This window comes from Pseudonaja textilis, chromosome 6 (assembly GCF_049901715.1).
Source record: "Pseudonaja textilis isolate UNSWEBS1 chromosome 6, rPseTex1.2, whole genome shotgun sequence".
Classification (NCBI taxonomy): Eukaryota; Metazoa; Chordata; class Lepidosauria; order Squamata; family Elapidae; genus Pseudonaja; species Pseudonaja textilis.
In genome coordinates, this window is record NC_141995.1 from 11450692 (window position 1) to 11471551 (window position 20860).

Below are 20860 nucleotides of genomic sequence, written 5' to 3' on the forward strand. Positions count from 1 at the left end.
TGCCTTGAGCCACACAATAGAGTTCTGGTTGGATTTTTCTCAGATTGACAATGATGGTCTTGTGAAATGCCAGGGAAATCAGGAGATTCAGGCAGTACAAATAAGTATGAAGATTTATTGCAAGCATAAGGTCTCTACAAGAATCTGACCTAGCAACGGTCAAGGGAAATCAGTGGGAATAAGAAGGCATTCAAGGTGAGCTGGACTTAGATCTCTTGTGGGTGTGCAGGAACTTGTGAGTTACAGATTTACAGATCATCAGAGTTGGAAGGGTCATCTAGTCCAACCCCCTGCCCAAGCAGGAGATCCTACACCATTTCTGACAAATGGCAGTCCAATCTTCTGGTGCTTTGGAAAATTGATTAGATTAACAGAGTTGGAAGGCACCTTGTAGGTAATCTAATCCAACTCCCTGCCCAAGCAGTAGACCCTACACCATTTCTGACAAATGCCAGTCCAATCTCTTCTTGAAAGCCTCCAGTGATGGCTCTCCCACAACTTCTGAAGGCAACTTCTGTTCCATTGGTTGATTGTTCTCACTGTCAGAAAATTTCTCCTTATTTCTAGGTTGAATCTCTCCTTGATCAGTTTCCATCCATTATTCCTTGCCTGGCCTTTGGGTGCTTTGGAAAAGAGCTTGACTCCTTCCCCTCTGTGGCAGCACCTCAAATATTGGAAGACTGCTATCTTGTCTCCCCTGGTCCTTCTCTTCACTAGACTAGCCATGCCCGGTTCCTGTAACTGTTCTTCATATGTTTTAGCCTCCAGTCCCCTCATCATCTTGGTTGCTCTTCTCTGCACTCTTTCTAGAATCTCAACATCTTTTTTATGGTGCGGTGACCAAAACTGGATGCAGTATTCTAGGTGTGGTCTTACTAAGGCTTTATAGAGTGGTATTAGTATCTCACTTGATCTTGATTGTATCCCTCTGTTAATGCAGTTTAGAATTGCATTGGCTTTTTTGGCTGCCGCTGCATACTGCTGGCTCATATTTAACTGGTTGTCTAGTTAAATATTCCTTCATGATTTATGAGCCCTCCCTCAGGCTCAGCCTGGTCATCTCCTACAGTTCTTTAGGAGAAATATGCACACAAGAATGCCAGAGAAAAATGTGCAGAATATGCATACCGGTGAAATTAATGTACAAGTGATTCTTTTTGAAAAACAAAACAAAAACAATAGTCCACTGTGAGTGGCAGACAATTAATGCAAACTTACAATTGGAAAAATGTCAGAAATAGAATTCATCAGATTTATCCATTCTTCGTCCAATATTTCTGCAGATGGGATGGGATATTGCTATATTGCTCGTATGTTGATGAAGCCACAGACTGTGTGCTATGCAGAAAATAATGCTGACTTGATTTTTCTTCCTGATTCTTCTATTAGTTTTGAAGAATGGAGTTGTGTTAATAGCCGGAAGGAAGGGAAGAACACTATAAATACTCTTGAAGAATTCACAGGATTTTATATATATTCTGCCAAGGAAGGCAATCAATACTCATGTACAGATTTTGCTCCATTATAAGATCTGCAATATTTCTGCAATTCCTTCTGTATAAATGGCATCAAAACCTTTTCCCAAGGATGATTATGGAATGGGTGCTTTGTGATAATACAGATTAACAGAGTTGGAAGGGACCTTGTAGGTAATCTAATCCAACTCCCTGCCCAAGCAGGAAACCCTACACCATTTCTGACAAATGCCAGTCCAATCTCTTCTTGAAAGCCTCCGGTGATGACTCTCCCACAACTTCTGAAGGCAACTTCTGTTCCATTGGTTGATTGTTCTCACTGTCAGAAAATTTCTCCTTACTTCTAGGTTGAATCTCTCCTAGATCAGTTTCCATCCATTATTCCTTGCCTGGCCTTCAGGTGCCTTGGAAAATAGCATGACCCCTTCCTCTCTGCGGCAGCCCCTCAAATATTAGAAAACTGCTATCATGTCTCCCCTGGTCCTTCTCTTCACTCGACTAGCCATACCCAGTTCCTGTAACGGTTCTTTATAAGTTTTAGACTCCAGTCCCCTCATCATCTTGGTTGCTCTTCTCTGCAATTTTTCTAGAATCTCTACATCTTTTTTATAGTGTTTGACCAAAACTGTACACAGTATTCTAGATGTGCTCTTATTGAGGCTTTATAGAGTGGTATTAATACTTCACTTGATCTTGATTGTATGCCTCTGTTAATGCAATTTAGGATTGCATTGATTTTTTTGGCTGCCACTGCATATTTAAATGATAGTCCACCAGAGGTGGTATTCAGCAGGTTCTGACCAGTTCTAAAGAACCAGTAGCGGAAATTTTGAGTAGTTCAGAGAACCAGCAAATACCACCTCTGAATGGAGATTTTTCAGTATCCTTCCCCTGCCATTCCTACCAAGCCACGCCCACAGAACCAGTAGTAAAAAAATTGAAATCCCACCACTGAAGTCCACTAAGATTCCAAGATCCCTTTCGTAGGTACTGCTCTTAAACCTGTTTTCACCCAGCCTATATATCTACTTTTGGTTTTTCTGGCCTAAGTGTAAGACTTTACTCTTCTCTACACTGAATTTCATTTCGTTAGATAAGGCCCAGTGTTCAAGTCTGTCAAGATCATCTGATACCACAGGATATAAACTATATGTAAATTTTATCCCGTTGACTAACGCTACCAACCAAGCAATGGGGGTGGGAGGCACATAGTGGATTTTTGCCAGAACCTTCCAAGCAGGTAGTCCTCAATTCACACCATTTACTTAGTGACTGTTCAAAGTTACAACAGCACTGACCATTTTTCACCCACATGAAATCAAAATTCAGATGCTTGGCAACCGACTCATCTTTACGACGTTTGCAGTACCCAGAACACTGTTATGTCATCATTTTTGGCAATCATCTGGCAAGCAAAGGCAATGGAGGAGCCGGGTTCCCTTAATAACTATGTTACTAACGTAAAACTGCAGTGATTCACTTAAAAACTTTGTCAAGAAAGGTAGCAAAATGGGGCCAAATCCACTTTACAAATGTCTCGCTTAGCAATCCAAATTTTGAGCTCCATATTGGTCGTAAGTAGTTCCTATATATCCCGACTTAATAATAACACATTTCCTACATACATCTCATGCAAAGGCCCAACAAGATGGAGTAGTGTGGGCCACCAATGAATTTCTTAGAAGGTTTTAGAAGTATGAAACACTCAATATTAGTGAAGAGAATCATTTGAAATCATTAGTGTGGCAGTTTGCTGTCTTGCCTGGGGCGGGGGTGAGGATGGAGGGGGGTGGACAGACAATGGGATGCTTTGTAGGTCACAATCTTTCATCTTGCTTGAGTAAGCAAAGAATCCAGGAGCCTCCTGAGCCTGCAACTGTCACAACTAGTTACAAGGAGTTTTGCCACCATTCGTAACCTCATTGTCCTTGCAAAGAGAATTTAGCGATTCTTCATGAAGAAGAGAGGCTGAGTTTTCATTATCATCTCTACACTCCATCAAAAAGCATCACCAGCACGCTCTCTAGAAGTAGTCTGTGATTTATAACACTATAGGCAGCGGCAAGGAAAACACCACAGCGCAAATTAGCAAACAGAGGATGTGGGTACTTGAACAAGAGATGCTTTTGTTCTTGTTAGGATGCTGCTTGCAAATGTAGTCTCTCCAGGGACGTTTGGCAGGATTAAGGTGAACCTTAATGAAAGTTGAGCTATGATCATTTGATCTGATAGAATGGAATGGAATAATAGAACAGAAAGAATAGAATGGAGTGGAGTGGAGTGCAGTAGAAGAGAATAGACAGAATAGAATAGAATAGGATAGGATAGGATAGGAGAGGATAGGATAGGATAGGAGAGGAGAGGAGAGGAGAGGAGAGGAGAGAGAGGAGAGGAGAGGAAGAATAGAATGGAGTGGAGTGGGGTGGAGTGGAGTAGAAGAGAACAGAACAGAAAAGAATAATAGAACAGAACAGAAAGAATAGAATAGAATAGAATAGAATAGAATAGAATAGAATAGAATAGAATAGAATAGAATAGAATAGAATAGAACAGAGAGAAGAGAAGAGAAGAGAAGAGAAGAGAAGAGAAGAGAAGAGAAGAGAAGAGAAGAGAAGAGAAGAGAAGAGAAATAGAACAGAAGAGAAGAGAAGAGAATTCTTTATTGGCCAAGTGTGATTGGGCACACAAGGAATTTGTCTTCGGTGCATAAGCTCTCGTGTCACTGCTTTGCAAAATCATATTAAATGGAATCATTTGGTGGAGTTTGGTCCATGTTTTAAAAGGGGATGTCAAAGCAGTAGCCAAAGGAAATAGAAAAGAGTAAAAAATGCTAAAGAAGGTGCTTTCTACATAGCTATAACATTTCCATCATGAAAAATATTTATGAAAGAACTGTTCATTCATTCAACTTTTTGAGTTTCATAAATTCATCCACCCCATATACTGATATAACATTCAAGATACTTCAATACCCTAACCCTAAGCATATTCTTAAGATGAGATATAGCTTCTCTGAGAAATGAGTGCTTAATTAAACATCTTTATTAATAGCAAACTCAATGGTCTCCCAAGCATTCTCTTCGTTGTGAAACAGCTCTGCTGTTGGAATATGCATGGACTAATAGTTTCTTGCATTGCTTTACTTTCTTGTTGACCAAATGTTATGTGTAAACGTCCTGTTTTTCATTGTACCTTCTTCATTCCTGCAGGCCTCTGACTTCCCATATTTCAACCCAAGCCCAGGACTGTCCTAAGAATTCAGCCCTTGAGACTTTGCAGTTTGATGGTACAGATAGCTGTGGAGGCTTAAAAATGGAGGGGCGTGTCAAAAGGAATTGCTGAATTATGAGAATATATTTTTTCTAGGAATTGGGGGAGGGAACCTTGGAGAAACTGCACATCAGACTTCAGCACAGCATTCATTTCTGCTCATGTTTAAACAAAGCCCGCTTCTGTTCAACTTCCACCACCTGTAAAACTGCTTCCTTCTGAAAAAAAACAAAAAACCTTATGTAATCAAAGTATTATTCAAGCATTGTTGCAGTTTTGAAACATCAAACAATGGGCCTGTACAGTTTATGGAAGGCGCTTGGATGAATGGGTCTGGAGGATCACAATGTATAAACAAATAGAGAGGTCTTCTTCTATGTCATCATTATGACTAACGTGGCTAAAGAGCCAGTGTCTGCCTTTTCAAACAGAAGCTGATTGTCCCTGAGCCCTTGCCAGAAAGATAAAAGAAAGTGCAGCTAAAATACAGTGCAAACAATGTTGGTTGATAATAGAAACATGATGGGAAAAGAGAAGGACATCCTTCCATAGGAAACTAGTAGAACTAGGCACCGATGGAGGTTCACTTGGGTGGCAGAGGAATAAAACAATCAATGGACATGCCTAGGTCTCAGGTCTTTCAGACTATTTAGGCAAAAACACCTTAAGAAACCATTTCCTAACGCGTGGCAAAGACAATGACATTGCTAAGGTTTTTGCTCGTATTTGTTTTGTTCTGTTTTGCTTTTGCAGATACTTCATTTTTTTCTGCCCCATTTTGTTTGCATGCAACATTCAGAGAATTTCAGTTTTTGATGAGAAACTTCTCCCAAACAATATAGAAAAATGGCTTGACATTCCCTTATCACACAGAAAGTTCTAAAATGATATTGTTTTTACCCAACAAGATGTGGAGATTTCAACTCTATTTAATAATAATGACCGCATTTCTGGTCTGTTCTTTCTTTCTTTCTTTCTTTCTTTCTTTCTTTCTTTCTTTCTTTCTTTCTTTCTTTCTTTCTTTCTTTCTTTCTTCTTTCTTCTTTCTCTCTCCTTCTTTCTTTCTTTCCTTCCTTCCTTCCTCTTATCCTCCATTGGTTTTTGCTTTATTTCTCTCTCTCTCTCTCTCTCTCTTTCCTTCCTTCCTTCCTTCCTTCCTTCCTTCCTTCCTTCCTTCCTTCCTTCCTTCCTTCCTTCCCTCATTCTCTCTTGATTTCTTGCGTCCATTCTTAGCCTTCCTTCCTTCCTTCTCTCATTCTTTCTTGATTTCTTGCTTCTCTCTGTCTCCCTCTCCCTCTCCCAAACTCTCTCTCTCTCTTGCTCTTTCTGCTTGAAGGAGAGGTAGAGTATATGCAGAAGCATTTGTGTTTGCCTCTTTCTGTTTATCACACTAAGGGAAAAACATGGTGAAGCGTGGAGAAGAAAGATTTGTTTATACAGGAGGGTATCATGTTAAATTCTGTTGTTTGTTTGTTTGTTTTATCATGGTCTTGTTTTTTTCTGTGTGCACTGTGGCTTCTGGAAGTCCTTTTTGGAAACACATGTGCAAGTGAGCCATCTATACCCCTATACTGGAAACAACTAATGTGAAATATAAGATACAGAGCTGTTCCAATCTGCATGGTGTAAGAAGAATAGGTCAACAGAATGGACATAACTATATACATAAATAAAGGAAATCTGGTAAACCATAACATGAAGCTGATCTCCCACCAATAAGGGGAAATTTACTGTAGTTTGAGGTGCCTTCCCTTAAACATTGACATCTAATGGGATCTCACCAGAGGTGGTATTCAGCAGGTTCTGATCAGTTCTGGAGAACCAGTAGCCGAATGTTTGAGTAATTCGGAGAACCGGCAAATCCCACCTGTGACTGGAGATTTTACAGTATCCTTCCCCTGCCATGCCCACCAACCCAAGCCCACAGAACTGGTAGTAAAAAAAATTGTATAACACCACTGGATCTCTCTCTCACACACACACATGAACACATACTATTGGTCTTCTGGTGGGCTGTAGAAGCTGACTCTTTTCCTGGGATTTGGTCTAGGGTAGAAGTGAGCCCTCAAAATGTAGGAGCAGGTAGAGTTTATGAGAGGTTGAGGTCGTGTGATTAGGTGCTTGTCACAAGGTTTGGTCAGCTGAATTTACTCTGTTTTTATTGAATATTATTGTGAGCTGGCTAAGATTATTCTGTAAAAGATAGGTGGCCATATGAGTTTATAAATATTTTTTTTAAGATCAGTAATGCAGATTCCTTGAAGGTTTGTTTCAAACTGCATGTGCTTGCATGAAAATGCATGCGCTTTAATTATAAACATCAAAATCGTTGCAACACACAAAACACATTTGAAATGTAGCACTTCTTCTTAACATTTCTCTATTTCTAAACAACAGAATTATGAATTAGATGTTCCTCCCAATTCAGTTTTATCTACTTTCCTTTTCTGTTTCTCTGGAAGTTGTAGAATTACATCTGGGACTGAAGATAAATGATCTCAGCTTCCTTTTTTTTCATCCTTGCACTCACTTTATGCTGAGAGATCTGTTTTTTTTTTCTTTTTTTAAAATAGAATTTCCTTCTGCTCAGTGAATCTTGCAATGCATACATGCCAGGCACAGACCCTTGGAAAAAAAATCCTCAAGTTATGACCATAATGGAGTCTGCCCATTATGGTCATAAGTCATAACAGTGGTAAAACGAATTGGTCACATAACCAATCCAAGTTTATGACTTTTTTTGTAGCAGTCATTAAACAAACCTGGAAGTTGTAAAACAAATGCCATGGTTGTTAAGCAAACCCATTATTCTTTATGGGGAGGATTTGCCAAAAATCAGAAATAAGTGCCAGTTTTGGGAAAAAACATTTTAAAAGTCTGTCACATGACCATGGAATGCTACAAATGGCTCTAAATGCCACCATGTTGCCATAAGCCAAAAGTGTGGTCATGTGATCATGGAGGGAAGAATCATAGGAACTTTGAATCCAGATTGTAAGTCTTCTTTTTCAAGTTGAGGGCTACCTGTATGTATATCGATATGTCTGTGGCTGTCTAGTATGGAGGAGCTGGGAAGGGTTACTCTTAAATTATTTAAAAATTTGTAGAGAAGACCAGGATGAGCCTGAGGGGGCAGGGTCAAATGCATCATCAGTTTGGAATCTCTGCACCCCCATAAGGTTCCTAAATGCAGCCTCCTTTGAAGTCTGTTGACTCTTATCTGGCAACAATTCGCCTTGACCATTAGTAGTTCAGATTTTTGTGTATAGATAACCTAACCACAGGATCTCAATTTCCCATAAGCTCTACATAGTCCTACATTTTGGGGGCACCCTTTTATCGTAGACCAAATGCTAGGCAAAGAGTCGGTTTTTAAGCCCACTGGAAGGCTAGTAGATTGGAGAGCCTCTGAATATTCTCTTTGTGTGTGTGTTTGTCTTTGTGGGTGTGTGGGTGTGGGTGTGTCTGTGATCCCACCAGATGGCAACATTTAAGGGAAGCTGGAGCTACAGTAAGTTTTTCCTTATTGGTGGGAGATCAGTTTCATGTTGTGGTCTACCAGACTTCTTATATTTATGTACATTTTGTACATTCTGTTGGCTCTTTCTTCTGATGCAATGTAGTGACATAGACTGGTAGTACTTTTGCACCATTCTATTCTGGTTCCTGACTTCTTGTACCTGACATCATTATAAATGATGTAGTTTTAGTGTCAGGATTTCCCAAGACCTATGTAAAATGGTTCAACGAAAGACCTATTTACCGTACAGAGTTCACCTTGAGTATTTACAGCTATTCTTGTCATACACAGGAATATTTGGGCAGAAGCTGGAAGACACCGTTCGCTATGAGAAACGATATGGAAACCATTTGGCTCCGTTGCTGGTAGAACAGTGTGTGGATTTTATTCGTCTGCGGGGGTTGAAGGAGGAAGGACTTTTCCGATTGCCGGGCCAGGCTAACCTCGTCAAAGAGTTACAGGATGCCTTTGATTGTGGAGAGAAGCCACTGTTTGACAGGTAAGGCCACAAATGTATCTTTTTATAGACTTCTCTTTCAGGGCTCAAAGAAAGCATTTTTCAAAGTAACCTAATGTCAGTGTTCCAACCAAACTCCCCATTCCCATTCAGCACTCCAAGACAAAGTCCATTGAAGTAAGAATTTATTAGAGAAGTCCAGCAACTTGTCCTTGATCTCTGGTGAAAGAATGTTGTTGTGGCTAGCCTCCCTTCTCACTACTCTCCCATACCCACAGCTTGCCCATCCCCCACTGTGACAGCCCTAAAGCTGAAACAAGATGGATCCAGGGCTGACACCACCCCTACAGTCTGCCATGTTTCTTTGACTATAACTCCGCACACATTTGTAGTAAGAGTACAAGTACAAATTCAATCCAGCATGGCCACATTGACTGGACATTCTGGGAGTTGTGATCCGCACACATCTGTAAGACACCTGGTTGGGGAAGACTGTATGAAAAACTTACGACTGTGGGAATTTACAATAAAAGGGGATTTGGTCTTGAAACGTCTAATTCAAATTCATTCTCAGGTATAAATCTTTCCAAATCTTTCAAATGTATTCATAATTATTCAATATACAAAACTAATAATGAATGTGAGATTTGAGCCTCCATTACACCTTCAAAACTGTTTCAGAAGTATCTGGTAAAAGCTGGGGTTTTGTCATGACCCAGGGTGGGATACAAACTTAACAAAATCCAGAATGTAAATAAATGTCCTTTAATGCCTCCAGCTTGGCCCCACTGTTCAATAATACTCAGTTGGAGATAAAACATTCTCAAAAAATAGTCTTCAAAAGAAAGCAATGCAGTCTGAACTTAATGAGCAGATAGAGGTGAAATAAAAAAACAAACAAACTACAATGACAACATTTCCACAATGGAACAGGAGAAGTATTTACCAAATTCAAGGAGATAACAAGGCACGGTCTGTTGGAAGGACGCCAACCAAGATAACCTCAGACCAAAATAAAACACGCTTTGTTTCCAGCGTTCGCCAGTATGCAGGTCCAAACACTTATTCAGTTATCACAGCTGCAGCCCATGAAGAGGATCAAGGCCCTCTCCTCCTGAGTAGACCAGGTCTCTCCCTTATCCTTTCTGCCCTGTGTGCCCTAGGATGGATAGGGGATGGGCCTGGGTCCTCCTCTGATTGCTCAGCCAACCTCTGCCCTTCCCCAGCCTCCTCCACAACCTCCAGAGCCACGCTTCCACTCCCTGTTGGCTGTTCCTCCTCTCCCTCAATCAGTCTCCACCAGGGGCATGACAGGTTTTCTTTAAAGAATTATTAGTGTTGTACATCTCTCAGAATCACTGCTTATGAGATGCAGACATATAAATTTGATAAATAAATAAAATTATAAGCTTATGTTTTATGGAATTCTTGATTAGGTGGAATAGTTTCCCTCAATCTGATAAATCACTACATATATTGAGACTAAAATTTCCAGAATGCTGAAAACTGGAGGCAACAAGCCTAGGACACACCATATACCAGAAGAAAACACACACCAACCGCTACCTCAACACCCAATCCCACCACCACCCAGCACAGATAAACTCCGTGGCCAAAACACTAATTGCCAGAACCAAACGCCTGGCAGACAAGACACACATAACAACTGAACTATGCACCCTGACGAAAGTACTGACAGCTAACAGCTTCCACAAAAGCAAAACCACCAGCTTGATCCACAAAAACACACTGAGACATAATGGAGACCTAGAAGATGAACAGCTGTCCTGCCCTACATAAGAGGTACTACAGACAAAATCAGTAAGATACTACACAGGCATCACATCAAGACTGCCTTCAAAACAGACAGAAAAATAGCAGCCATCCTAAGAAACCCCAAAGATAAAATTGACCTGGAAAACCAAGGCATATACAAAGTCCCCTGTGCATCATGCCCTGCCACATCCATTGGACAGACCAATAGAAGAATAAGCACCCACCTGGATGAACACAAAAATGCAGTAAAAAAGCTGGAACACACTTCCTCACTAGTCCAACACATGAAAGCAACAGGTCATAGCATCGACTTCAAATCATCTGCTATTGTAGCCATTTATTTCTTGGGCCCAATCCTTTGTTTTCAGCACTTTCTTATATACTTATCAGTGGGTATAAGATAAATGCCCGTCCCCACCAAAAAAAAAATATTGGTAATTATTATTGGGAGGACTTTTGATGTCTTTCTCCCCGCTGTCAAATGCCAATGTGGTTGTATCCCTTCATTAATTACCTTCATTTCCCAGAAGAAAAAGGGTAAAGGCCATCGCTCAGCCTAAGGGACTTAACTTCTCACTTATATATCTTACTGACAACTTAAAATTGATCAGGGATCTTATCCTACAAATCTATTTGTCTAAGATTCACCCTGTGCAACACAACAGAAGGTGTGGTTGATGCAGAATACCAGGATATTTGTTCTTCTGCCTGTTGCTCACCTTGGCTTTTATTTTTATTTTTAAGATATTAACAGATCTGAGGTAGAGGCCGTCACTAATAGTATTCCTTCGGTTTTTCACAGACATGCAAAACTTAAGTAAGAAGATTCAGGAACCTAAATGTCCCTGAATATCCTTCTGTACAGGTAGTCCTTGACTTACGGCCACAAGGGAGCCAACATTTCTGTTGGTAAGCAAGACAGCCATTATGTGGCTTTTTGTCCCATTTTATGACCTTTCTGGCCGCAGTTGTTAAGTGAATCGTGGCAGTTGTTCGGTTAGTAGCACAGTGGTAAATTGAAACTGGCTTCCCCATTGACTTTGTTTGTCAGAAGGTGAGACCTTGGGCCTCTCCTCTCTCCTCTCCTCTTCCTTCTTCGTCTCCTCTCCTCATTCTCTCTCTTCTTCTTCTTCTCCATCATAAATACGTGTCAGTTGCCAAGCATCTGAATTTTGATTGTGTGACCTTGGGGATGCTGCAACAATCATAAGAGTGAAAAGTACTTTGTAAACAGTGAGTTTGTTGATATGTTAGGATTTTTTTTTAGTTCACTTCTTTATCTTCAATATCTGCTCCATGGCAAGAAGACAAAGCACTGGGTTGCATGAACAGTACAATGAAGGGAGAAAGGGATGCTTAGAACCTCTCTGTACTCATAATCAAGATTGCTTCAAAGCGGTCTATTGTTTAATTGTACTTTTATGGGTCTCCACACTTGATTTCTTTATTGCTTTGCTTTGATACAGTACATAATATGTTATAGTTTTCTAACTGGAGTGTGAAGAGGTGGGAACGAATTCAAGCCGGTCTGACTATATTGATATTCATCTTTCCAGCTAAACAAAACTATGACTTGTATTTCCCAGAGTTTGAATGTTTGCATGAGTGCATGTGTATTCAAGAAGCAGTAATAACCTGCACACTGAAACCAATTTCACTTGAATATTCTCATTAACAAAAAGGAAATCACAGATAAAACATGCACTAGTTTTTGGCTGCCGTTTTAAGAGTGCCTTGGAGTTAGAGCAGGAATGTTAGTCTCAGCAGAGCAACAATTAGGAATTTCTAATTGTGCTTTGTGTTGTTTTGTTTTCAATTCTCTGTGAAGGAGCTAGAGATGTTAACAAAGCTCACATTTCCTCTTTGAAAATGCAAGATTTCATCATTCTGTTGGAAGAAATGTCTTCTGGGTTCAGTTCCAAGTGGGGGAAAAGACACTGGAATAAGGGAATTTGTTTGGAAAAAAAAGGTTTATTGGTGAACAGAATCTTGGAGATCTTGGGCGAACAAAAGGGAAGAGATGCTGAGAGTGCCTGGGTGTTATGCCCTCTCTGGGCTTTGAACAGAAAGAGTATCCTGATTGGTTGCTGTCAGAGGTCATAGCTAGCTTTGTGGGCTGTCTGTGTGCTAAGTTTGGTTTAAATTTGGTGGTTGGTGCAATGAAGGGCAATTCAATGGCTCTGCCTGAAGGAGCTAGACCTTTGTTATGTAGAATAGAGTGGCCTAGGCCTTAATGGCCCATTGACAAAGGTGGGAGGGCTGACTTTCTGCCTCTCTGAGTTTCTACTTCTCTTTTAGGGGAAATATTCTGCCTTTTTAATATATCTTAGAATATTTCATTTTTTAGGAGAGGGGTGGGTTTTAACTTCCAACAATTCTTAAATATACCATTGCGGGAGGTGAAAAGCAAGGGAATTCTTTATGGGTTGAAGGGTGGGTGGGCCATTGTATCTTTCCCACTGCTTGTATTTATTAACTCCCAAAAAGATGTGATACCACAAATGTTGGATTAAACCCTGCATATTGCCACTTCGTCTTGCAAGTGCCAGGACGACCCATTTCATTTCAGAGTTACAATGTAAAGCACCGCCTTATGAATACCTAAGGATGTTCGAAGTTTCAACTGTACACATGTTTTCTACACCTTTCTACATCCACCTTTATTAAGACTGTGACTCAACTTGCATTTGGTAACCAACATCCGTTTAGAATATTGCTGCATTGCAGAACCAGAGTTGAAATTGGATTTAAAGGCAACCCAATCCAACTACTATTTTGACTGTTCGCAACTCCCTGGACCATAGCATGCCAGGCCCTATCCTGTCTCCCTGAGTTTGCCCAAATTCATGTTCATTGCGTCAATGGCATTATCTAACCATCTCATCCTCTGCCATCTCCTTCTCCTTTGGCCTTCCGTCTTTCCCAACATCAGGGTCCTTTCCAAGGAGTCCTCTCTTCTCATTCATTGGCCAAAGGATTTGAGATTCAGCTTCGGCATCTGTCCTTCCGAAAAGAACAGTCAGGGTTGATTTCCTTTAGGGCTGATTGGTTTGATCTCCTTGCAGCCCACAATTTGAAAACATCCATTCTTCAATGCTCAGCCTCCTGTATGATCCAACTCTCACAGTCCTACATTCCTAGTGATGTAGTTGACCTTCCACCTTAAAATAGCCCTGATTCACGTCCATACACTTTGCTGTCTGAAAATCAGGCTGAAAAAAAAAAAAGGAATGCTTCTCTCTCTGTCTGTCTGTCTCTCTGTCTGTCTCTCTGTCTCTCTCACATACACACACAGTTTCTCTCTCTCACACACACACACACACACAAACACGCACTCCCTCCCCCCCTCTCTCATACACACACACACACTCACACATACATACACACGCACATACACTGCCTGTCTCTCTCTCTCTCTTGCATACACACACACACAAAATCCCTGTTTCTCTCTCTCTCTCTGCCTCTGTCTCTTGTCTCTCTCTCTCCCTCTCTCTCTTTCTCTCTCTCTCTGTCTCTCTCTCTCCCTCTCTCTCTGTCTCTCTCTCCTTTTATTGGCTCCTTGGACTACCTCGAAAATGATACAAACTATAGCATGAATCTGGTGGCAACAGTGCCTAGAAGAACCATTCACAAACCGCAGGTTCTTAGGGGAGAAGCTATTAAGCATAGCAAGAAGAGAGAATGTCAACACATAGATGGAAATTTTGGAGACGTACTTAGTATCCACGTCTTCTTAGTGAACATTGGCTGACCTAATGAACGATTGGCAACGTAGACCATGCAGAAAGAAGCTGCTGTCCAAGGTTCTGCTGTCTCTGCATTTTTGTGTTTCTCTATCCAGTTTCAGCCAAAGACAGTTTCAGGAAATGAATTGTGCATATTAAATTGGAAGCAAGACAGAGAACCCAACATCACAGGATAAGCCGTATACTTCAGTTGCTTCCAGTCTCAGATTAGTTAATGGTTTGCAAATTCTCCCTTGGAAGAATTAATAATTAAATAGCTGGCTCCTGGTTAGCAGTACAATTTATCACACAACCTCAAAGCACTTTGCAAACATTAATTAGTAAAATGTTCCAAGTGTCATGTGAGTAGAAATATGGAAGTGCACGGGACATAATTCTTTTCTTTTTAAATTTTGCTTGGTGCAGTAGGTTGCAAAAACTCTATATAACTCAACCTTTTTTGTTTTGTTTTTGAACTAGCCAGACATAACCTAGTGGACTCTGAGCCTATTGAGTTGCACACAAAGGAGAAATACATTCTGGGATAAGCTGAAAGGAAAGCAGTAATGATGGACAGTGATAGGGAAAGCAAGAATGAAGTAATACTAATGAAAGGAAGGGTGATTAATAGGGATCTGCCTACCTAGTCTATTATTTATTTATTAATAATTACCCTTCTTTCCTAAACTATAAAATACTTAAGGTAACGATGATAACAACACAGAATCAAAACTTTTATTTTGTGTTTGTTTATTCACAGCTTTTATAATCCACAAATCCACAAATTCTGGGCTGGGTATAAGAGTCAAAGCATAAGAATAATCAAACCTATATTAAAAAACAAAAACCACACACACACTTCCTGGATAATTTTAGAGATCTTTAAAATGACTTGTAGCATATATGACCTGCCCATATTTGAGGATTGAGTCTCAGAGAGAGATTTAATTTCGAATTCAGGACAAGAACAGAACAGAACAGAACAGAACAGAACAGAATAGAATAGAATAACCATCAGGAAATTTCTCCTTAGTTCTAAGTTGCTTCTCTCCTTGATTAGTTTCCATCCATTTCTTCTTGTCTTGCCCTCAGATGCTTTGGAGAATAGCTTGACTCCCTCTTCTCTGTGGCAAATTCTGAGATATTGGAAGACTGCTTTCATGTCTCCCCTAATCCTTCTTTTCATTAGACTAGACATACCAAGTTCCTGCAACCGTTCTTCGTATGTTTTAGCCTCCAGTCCCCTAATCATCTTTGACAAACTGGTTAGAGTGCTAACTAATACACTACATTGCAATAGATATTGAAAGTAGAATAGTTATGGACCTTTGCAAACCATTTCTGTGGATAAGTAGGGTATTTGTACCTACAGCCATTGATGGTTGCAAGGTATTTGATTTTCACCTTTTCCCTGAAGAAATTCAGGGAAGGCATTCTCTGTCCTGTTTTATCTTTATGTCATAACTGTGAGGTAAGTAAAGTTGGGAGAGAGAAACTATATGTGTAGTTTATTTTATGGCTGAGTGGAGATTTTAACACAGGCTCCAACTATATCAATTATACTCATTTACAGTCTCTTTTTCCATCTTTCCTGAAGAAAGACACAATAGTTTCTATCTGTTGCTGAATAGCTGCTGCTCAAACATATATTCCATTATAATATTATCTGAGAAACCAGTGAGATATACCAACTTTCTATTGGTGTATAAATGTTCAGTTATAAACAGGACATTGAGTGGAAGGTTTATGTTTTGTGAAAGTAATGTTGCTTTTAAAGGTTTTCTTAAGGGAAGGAAATTTCTTTCCTACCTTCTCTAATTGATATTGCTACATGAATTGGGAAAAATTTTGGACTAGGGAATGTTTAAGCTGTCACTAATAATGTTATTAATATATACATGGGAATATCTTTCCAAAGTTTCAGAAAAAGTAGGTCTCAGAATAATTTAAGAGTGAGACTGCAAATGTTTGACTGGAAGAGTATTATAATAATAATAATACTGAGTATCAAAGTAACACAACACACCTCAAGTATCTATCATTAATTGAAATACTACATTGTGTTGGTAACAGCACATATGCTTGGATGCTTAAACATTATTAGATTTGGTCACAAACTTTGAAATTTATGTCTTAAATCCCCATGATTTGACCTGCATAAAACTAAGACTGAAGTGTGATTGTAAAAATTAACCCAATAAGAGCCAGGATGTGGCAGCCTTGTACTCTTGAAGGAAGTCTCATTTTGAGGTGCAGATGGGATTGCCAGATTTATTCCAAAGAGATCCACAGGTTTGCATGTGTGAAACATGATCAGAAAACCAGAAATATTTATCATACTCTATCACATTGTATCCTAGCTTTTCTCTGACTTTTTCTGAGTCAGAAAAAAAACATAGTGCCCAGCTCACGGTCATCTTTTGAAGAGGGATTTGAAATCAAGGCCACCTTGACTGAACACTCTGCATCTCCTATACTTCAAATCTCCTTGAGCTTTTGAAAATTGGAAGTCGTTTGTTTAGATCATTAATACAGTGTGCAATTGCCTGAAACATGCAGCAGCAGGCTGTCACACAAAACACAACTGTGTTGCTATGGCTTTCCTTTGTTGCTTTCCATCCACATAGATCAATCTAATTAAACGTTCTGTAAACTTTATCCTGGGTAGTTATAGGCTTTTGCAGGTGCTCCTTTAGATTGAACACTGGCATATGCAGGTATGAATGGTCCAAATGCATCATTTCTTTAAGATTCAAGATTAATCACCGATGGAATAATTAAGTAAAATCTAGTAACATCAAGTTATTTTCAACTGCTGGACCACAAATGTCCATCAACAGCACGTTCCCAGTTAGCTCTGATGTTATAATTTACATTCACTGGAAGGTGAATTAAAAAAAGAAAGGCAACACATTTCAAAATTATGAAAGAATGATTCTATTCCAGATACAGGGTGTTTATCTTGTCTCTTAAATTCTGATCTCTGTATAAGAAACACTACAATCTAGCAGCTCCTAAGGGTAAGTTGAATATGCATCTGTCATTGCTGAAGAAGCTTCTTGGATGAAAAGTGAAACGTCTTCCAAGAAAAATCAGAAAATCCAGTTGCCTCCTGAAAAAGCACCCTTGGGACTCCAGGGTTGGAGTACCCACAACCTGTGAAGGCAAGTTGTTCACTGATTAATGGTTCCAACTCTCAGGAAATTTCTCCTAGTTCTAGGATGGATCTCTCCTAACAAACATAGAATCCTTATGCCTCTCTCTTTGTTCTGTGCTGAGAGCATAAAACACTTCATAGGGAAGCGGTGGCTCAGTGGCTAAGATGCTGAGCTCGTCAATCAGAAAGGTTGGCAGGTCAACGGTTCGAATCCCTAGCGCCGCATAACAGAGTGAGCTCCTGTTACTTGTCCCAGCTTCTGCCAACCTAGCAGTTTGAAAGCATGTAAAAATATTTATCTAATGTAATGTAAATGTAAAAATTCAAGTAGAAAAATAGGGACCACTTTGGTGGGAAGGGAACAGCGTTCTGTGCGCCTTTGGCATTTAGTCATGCTGGCCACATGACCATGGAGACATCTTCGGACAGCACTGGCTCTTCAGCTTTGTAACAGAGATGAGCACCGCCCCCAAGAGCCAGAAATGACTAGCACATATGTGTGAGGGGAACCTTTACCTTTTCCTTAGATTAGAAGACCTCCAAGGTCTCTTCCAACTCTCTTATTCTGTTAAATGCCAGCCACAGAACTCCAGATACCATACACAATTCTCTTAGGCTATGGCCCAGATGAATTGAAATCTTCAAAATGGTGGGGGGATATTTATGTGATCAGCTAGCCAGCGTATAATGGGTAGCTTCTGTTAAAAAGGAGCAAAACATTGAATTACACAGAAAATGGAGAGGAAATCAATCTAATTTAGAAAAGAGCAGTCATTGTTCAATACTCCCTGGTAATTTTGAAGCAGCCGTGTAATAATATTACTTTGGCAAAATGAGTTTCTGTAGAAAAATTCAGCTTGGCTTAAAAGCTGCCCGGTGATAGTTTTCCAATTAATGCATTTCACAGGGCTCAGTTATGGGTCGAATTTCATGTTGGTACATTAGAAGAGAAAGAGAAGCAGGATGCATCAGAATACTGTTACAAAAAAGGTGTTTTAGCTAAAATCAGTAGACACTACTTCATGCATTTGATAGTTAGCAATCCCAGCAAAGGTGTCAAATGTATGTACAAAATTTGCAAGATGGCAGGCGTGGGTGATCCATGTCCTATCTGATGGATTTGATATAAAAGTGATAAGTCTTCAATAAAGATGCGGCAGCCACCAGTTTACACACTGTCCCTCCTCCAATGATGGCCCTAAGCCCTACACACATATTTTATACATATTTTATATTGGTTTTGGTCAAGGAACTTGATGTAAGGGATACGAGATAAACTCAGTGTAATCTTTTGTGAGGAATGAAGCAACCTGAAATGGCTGGGTGTAATTCACAGATGAGAGCCATTTAAAGCCAGGAATTTTTTTCTAAAATTGAATCGATCGATGTTCACCCAACATTGCTAAATCCAATATTATCAAATTGAGGAAATCGATGCTCTGTCTGTTTCTGATCAGTGGTGGGATTCTACCGGTTCGGACCAGTTCCATCGAACAGGTAGTTTTTTTAAAAAAAGCAGATGATCAGCTGAGAGAAGGAAAAAAAATCCTGGGACAGTCACCTGAGAGAGGAAAGAAGAGAAAAGCGCAGGATCGGCCCTCCTGCCTGCCTTTGCGCTTCTCTCTTCTTTATCCTCTCAACTGATTGGCGCTGCAGATCTCAGCTAGTCTGGGGAAAGCTGTGTGCTGGCATTAGGCAAAGCGTGCCCACAAAGCCACGACCACTAAGCCACGACCACCGAACCGGTGGTAAGACAATTTGAATCCCACCGCTGTTTCTGATGCTTTGTTTCTTGCAAATTTTGGTCAATGTTTGCATTTTGTAAATTTTGCTCTATTTTATGACCTTTCTTGCCACCGTTGTTAAGGGAATCACTGCAGTTCTTAAGTTAGTCACACGTTTGTTAAGTGATTCTGGCTTCTCCACTGCTTTTCAGAAGGTAATCACATAATTCTGGCACAATGCAACCGTCATAAATATAAGTCAGTTGCCAGGCCATGGCAGTGCAGTGGTTAGAAAGAAGTACTGCAGGCTACTTCTGCTGACTGCCAGCAATTCGGCAGTTCGATTCTCACCAGGCTCAAGGTTGACTCATCCTTCCATCCTCCCAAGGTCGGTAAAATGAGGACCCAGATTGTTGGGGGCATGAGGCTGACTCTTTAAACCACTAAAATGGGGCTTTAAAGCACTGGGAAGCAGTATATAAGTCCCAGTACTTTTTCTATTGCTATCTGAATTTTGATCACATAACCATGGAGAGGCTGCAATGGCCATAAGTGTGAAAAAAGGTCTTAAGTCACTTCTTTTTATTTAGTGAACGGCCACTAGATGAACTGTTGGAAGCCAAGGACTACCTGTGCTCATTTTTGTCAAAACACCAGCCAAGAAAGATGAAGTTATTCCAGTAACCAGGATGCTTGTGACTGCCTCTTTGACAATGGTTACTGAAAGCAAGGGTCTACAACCTGTGGGTTGCAGCCCGCTGCTAGGATGTGGCCTATTGGCTACCAGGCCATGGGAGTAGCTGGACACCCCACTCTTGTGGGCACTCACGGCCCCACTCATCCCTGCCCCTCTCCCACAGAACCATCCCCTATTTCCTCCCTTCCCCCTCCTGGGCTGCCAACCCGGGAAGGTTGGACAACTCTGACCAAAAGAACACACAGAAAGGAAGAATGTCAGAAATGTTGCAACATATGGACTAAAACAGGAGTTCCGAAGCTCCAGGCCCCACAGTGGGTGAATAAAACTGTATGCAGGGCATCTAGGTTGCACACTCCTCCTCCTCCTGCCCCCCTGCCCCCTCCAGTCTGTGGAAAAATTGACTTCCTGTCTCTAGTGCCAGAAAAGTTGGGGGTTGCTGGGTTAAAAGACCTTCAAGGTCCTTTCCAGCCCATGATTTTATCCCCTTCTCTGTTTGCAGTTCTTTAATCAGGGCCGTTATAACCCGGTGTGTAAACTGTGTCTCTGTTCTGAGTTAGGCTTCGCAAAACCACGGAGCAGACTCCTCGTTCTGACAAAACCCCTTTTTATTTTATAATTCCTTTCATTCATATCCAGCAAAGTCCTGGCAAACAGTCTTTCAAGAGATTTTACAACTACAGACTGCTATCAGGCTTGGAGAGTTGCCAGGCCGATAGCTTCCAAAATGCCAGCAGAAAATTCTTGGGAAGTAGTCATGAGCAAATCTTCCCCCTCATTAAATGAACTAATTGTCTCCTGCAAACCCCACTCCCCTTTTGTTCCTCTTTATTCCCTATGGGAGGGGCCATTCACCGTCCACCTGTGCCTTTACTACCGAGTCAACCCTTGTTCCTTAACTGTTCCCTTCTCCTGGCAGTTCTGCGCATGCACAAATCAAGAACAGGCTCCAGCTGTTCTTCTGCCTCACTGAACTCTGACTCCGAAGGTAGCTGATAACTGTTAGACGTCCCTGGCCCCATCTCTGCCTCTGACGCAGAGCCCTCGTCAGAGCCT

At 40.6% G+C, this 20860-nt stretch overlaps 1 protein-coding gene across 3 annotated transcripts in view; it reads left to right on the forward strand.

The window, feature by feature from the left end:
• The window catches only part of ARHGAP24 (Rho GTPase activating protein 24), a 385919-nt gene that overhangs the window by 342846 nt on the left and 22213 nt on the right, over positions 1 to 20860 (forward strand). For all 3 annotated transcript variants that reach the window (XM_087935845.1, XM_087935846.1, XM_026698360.2), the window contains one exon: positions 8557 to 8764. In XM_087935845.1, the coding sequence (XP_087791971.1) occupies positions 8557 to 8764 (208 nt within the window). The remainder of the gene's footprint in view (positions 1 to 8556; positions 8765 to 20860) is intronic.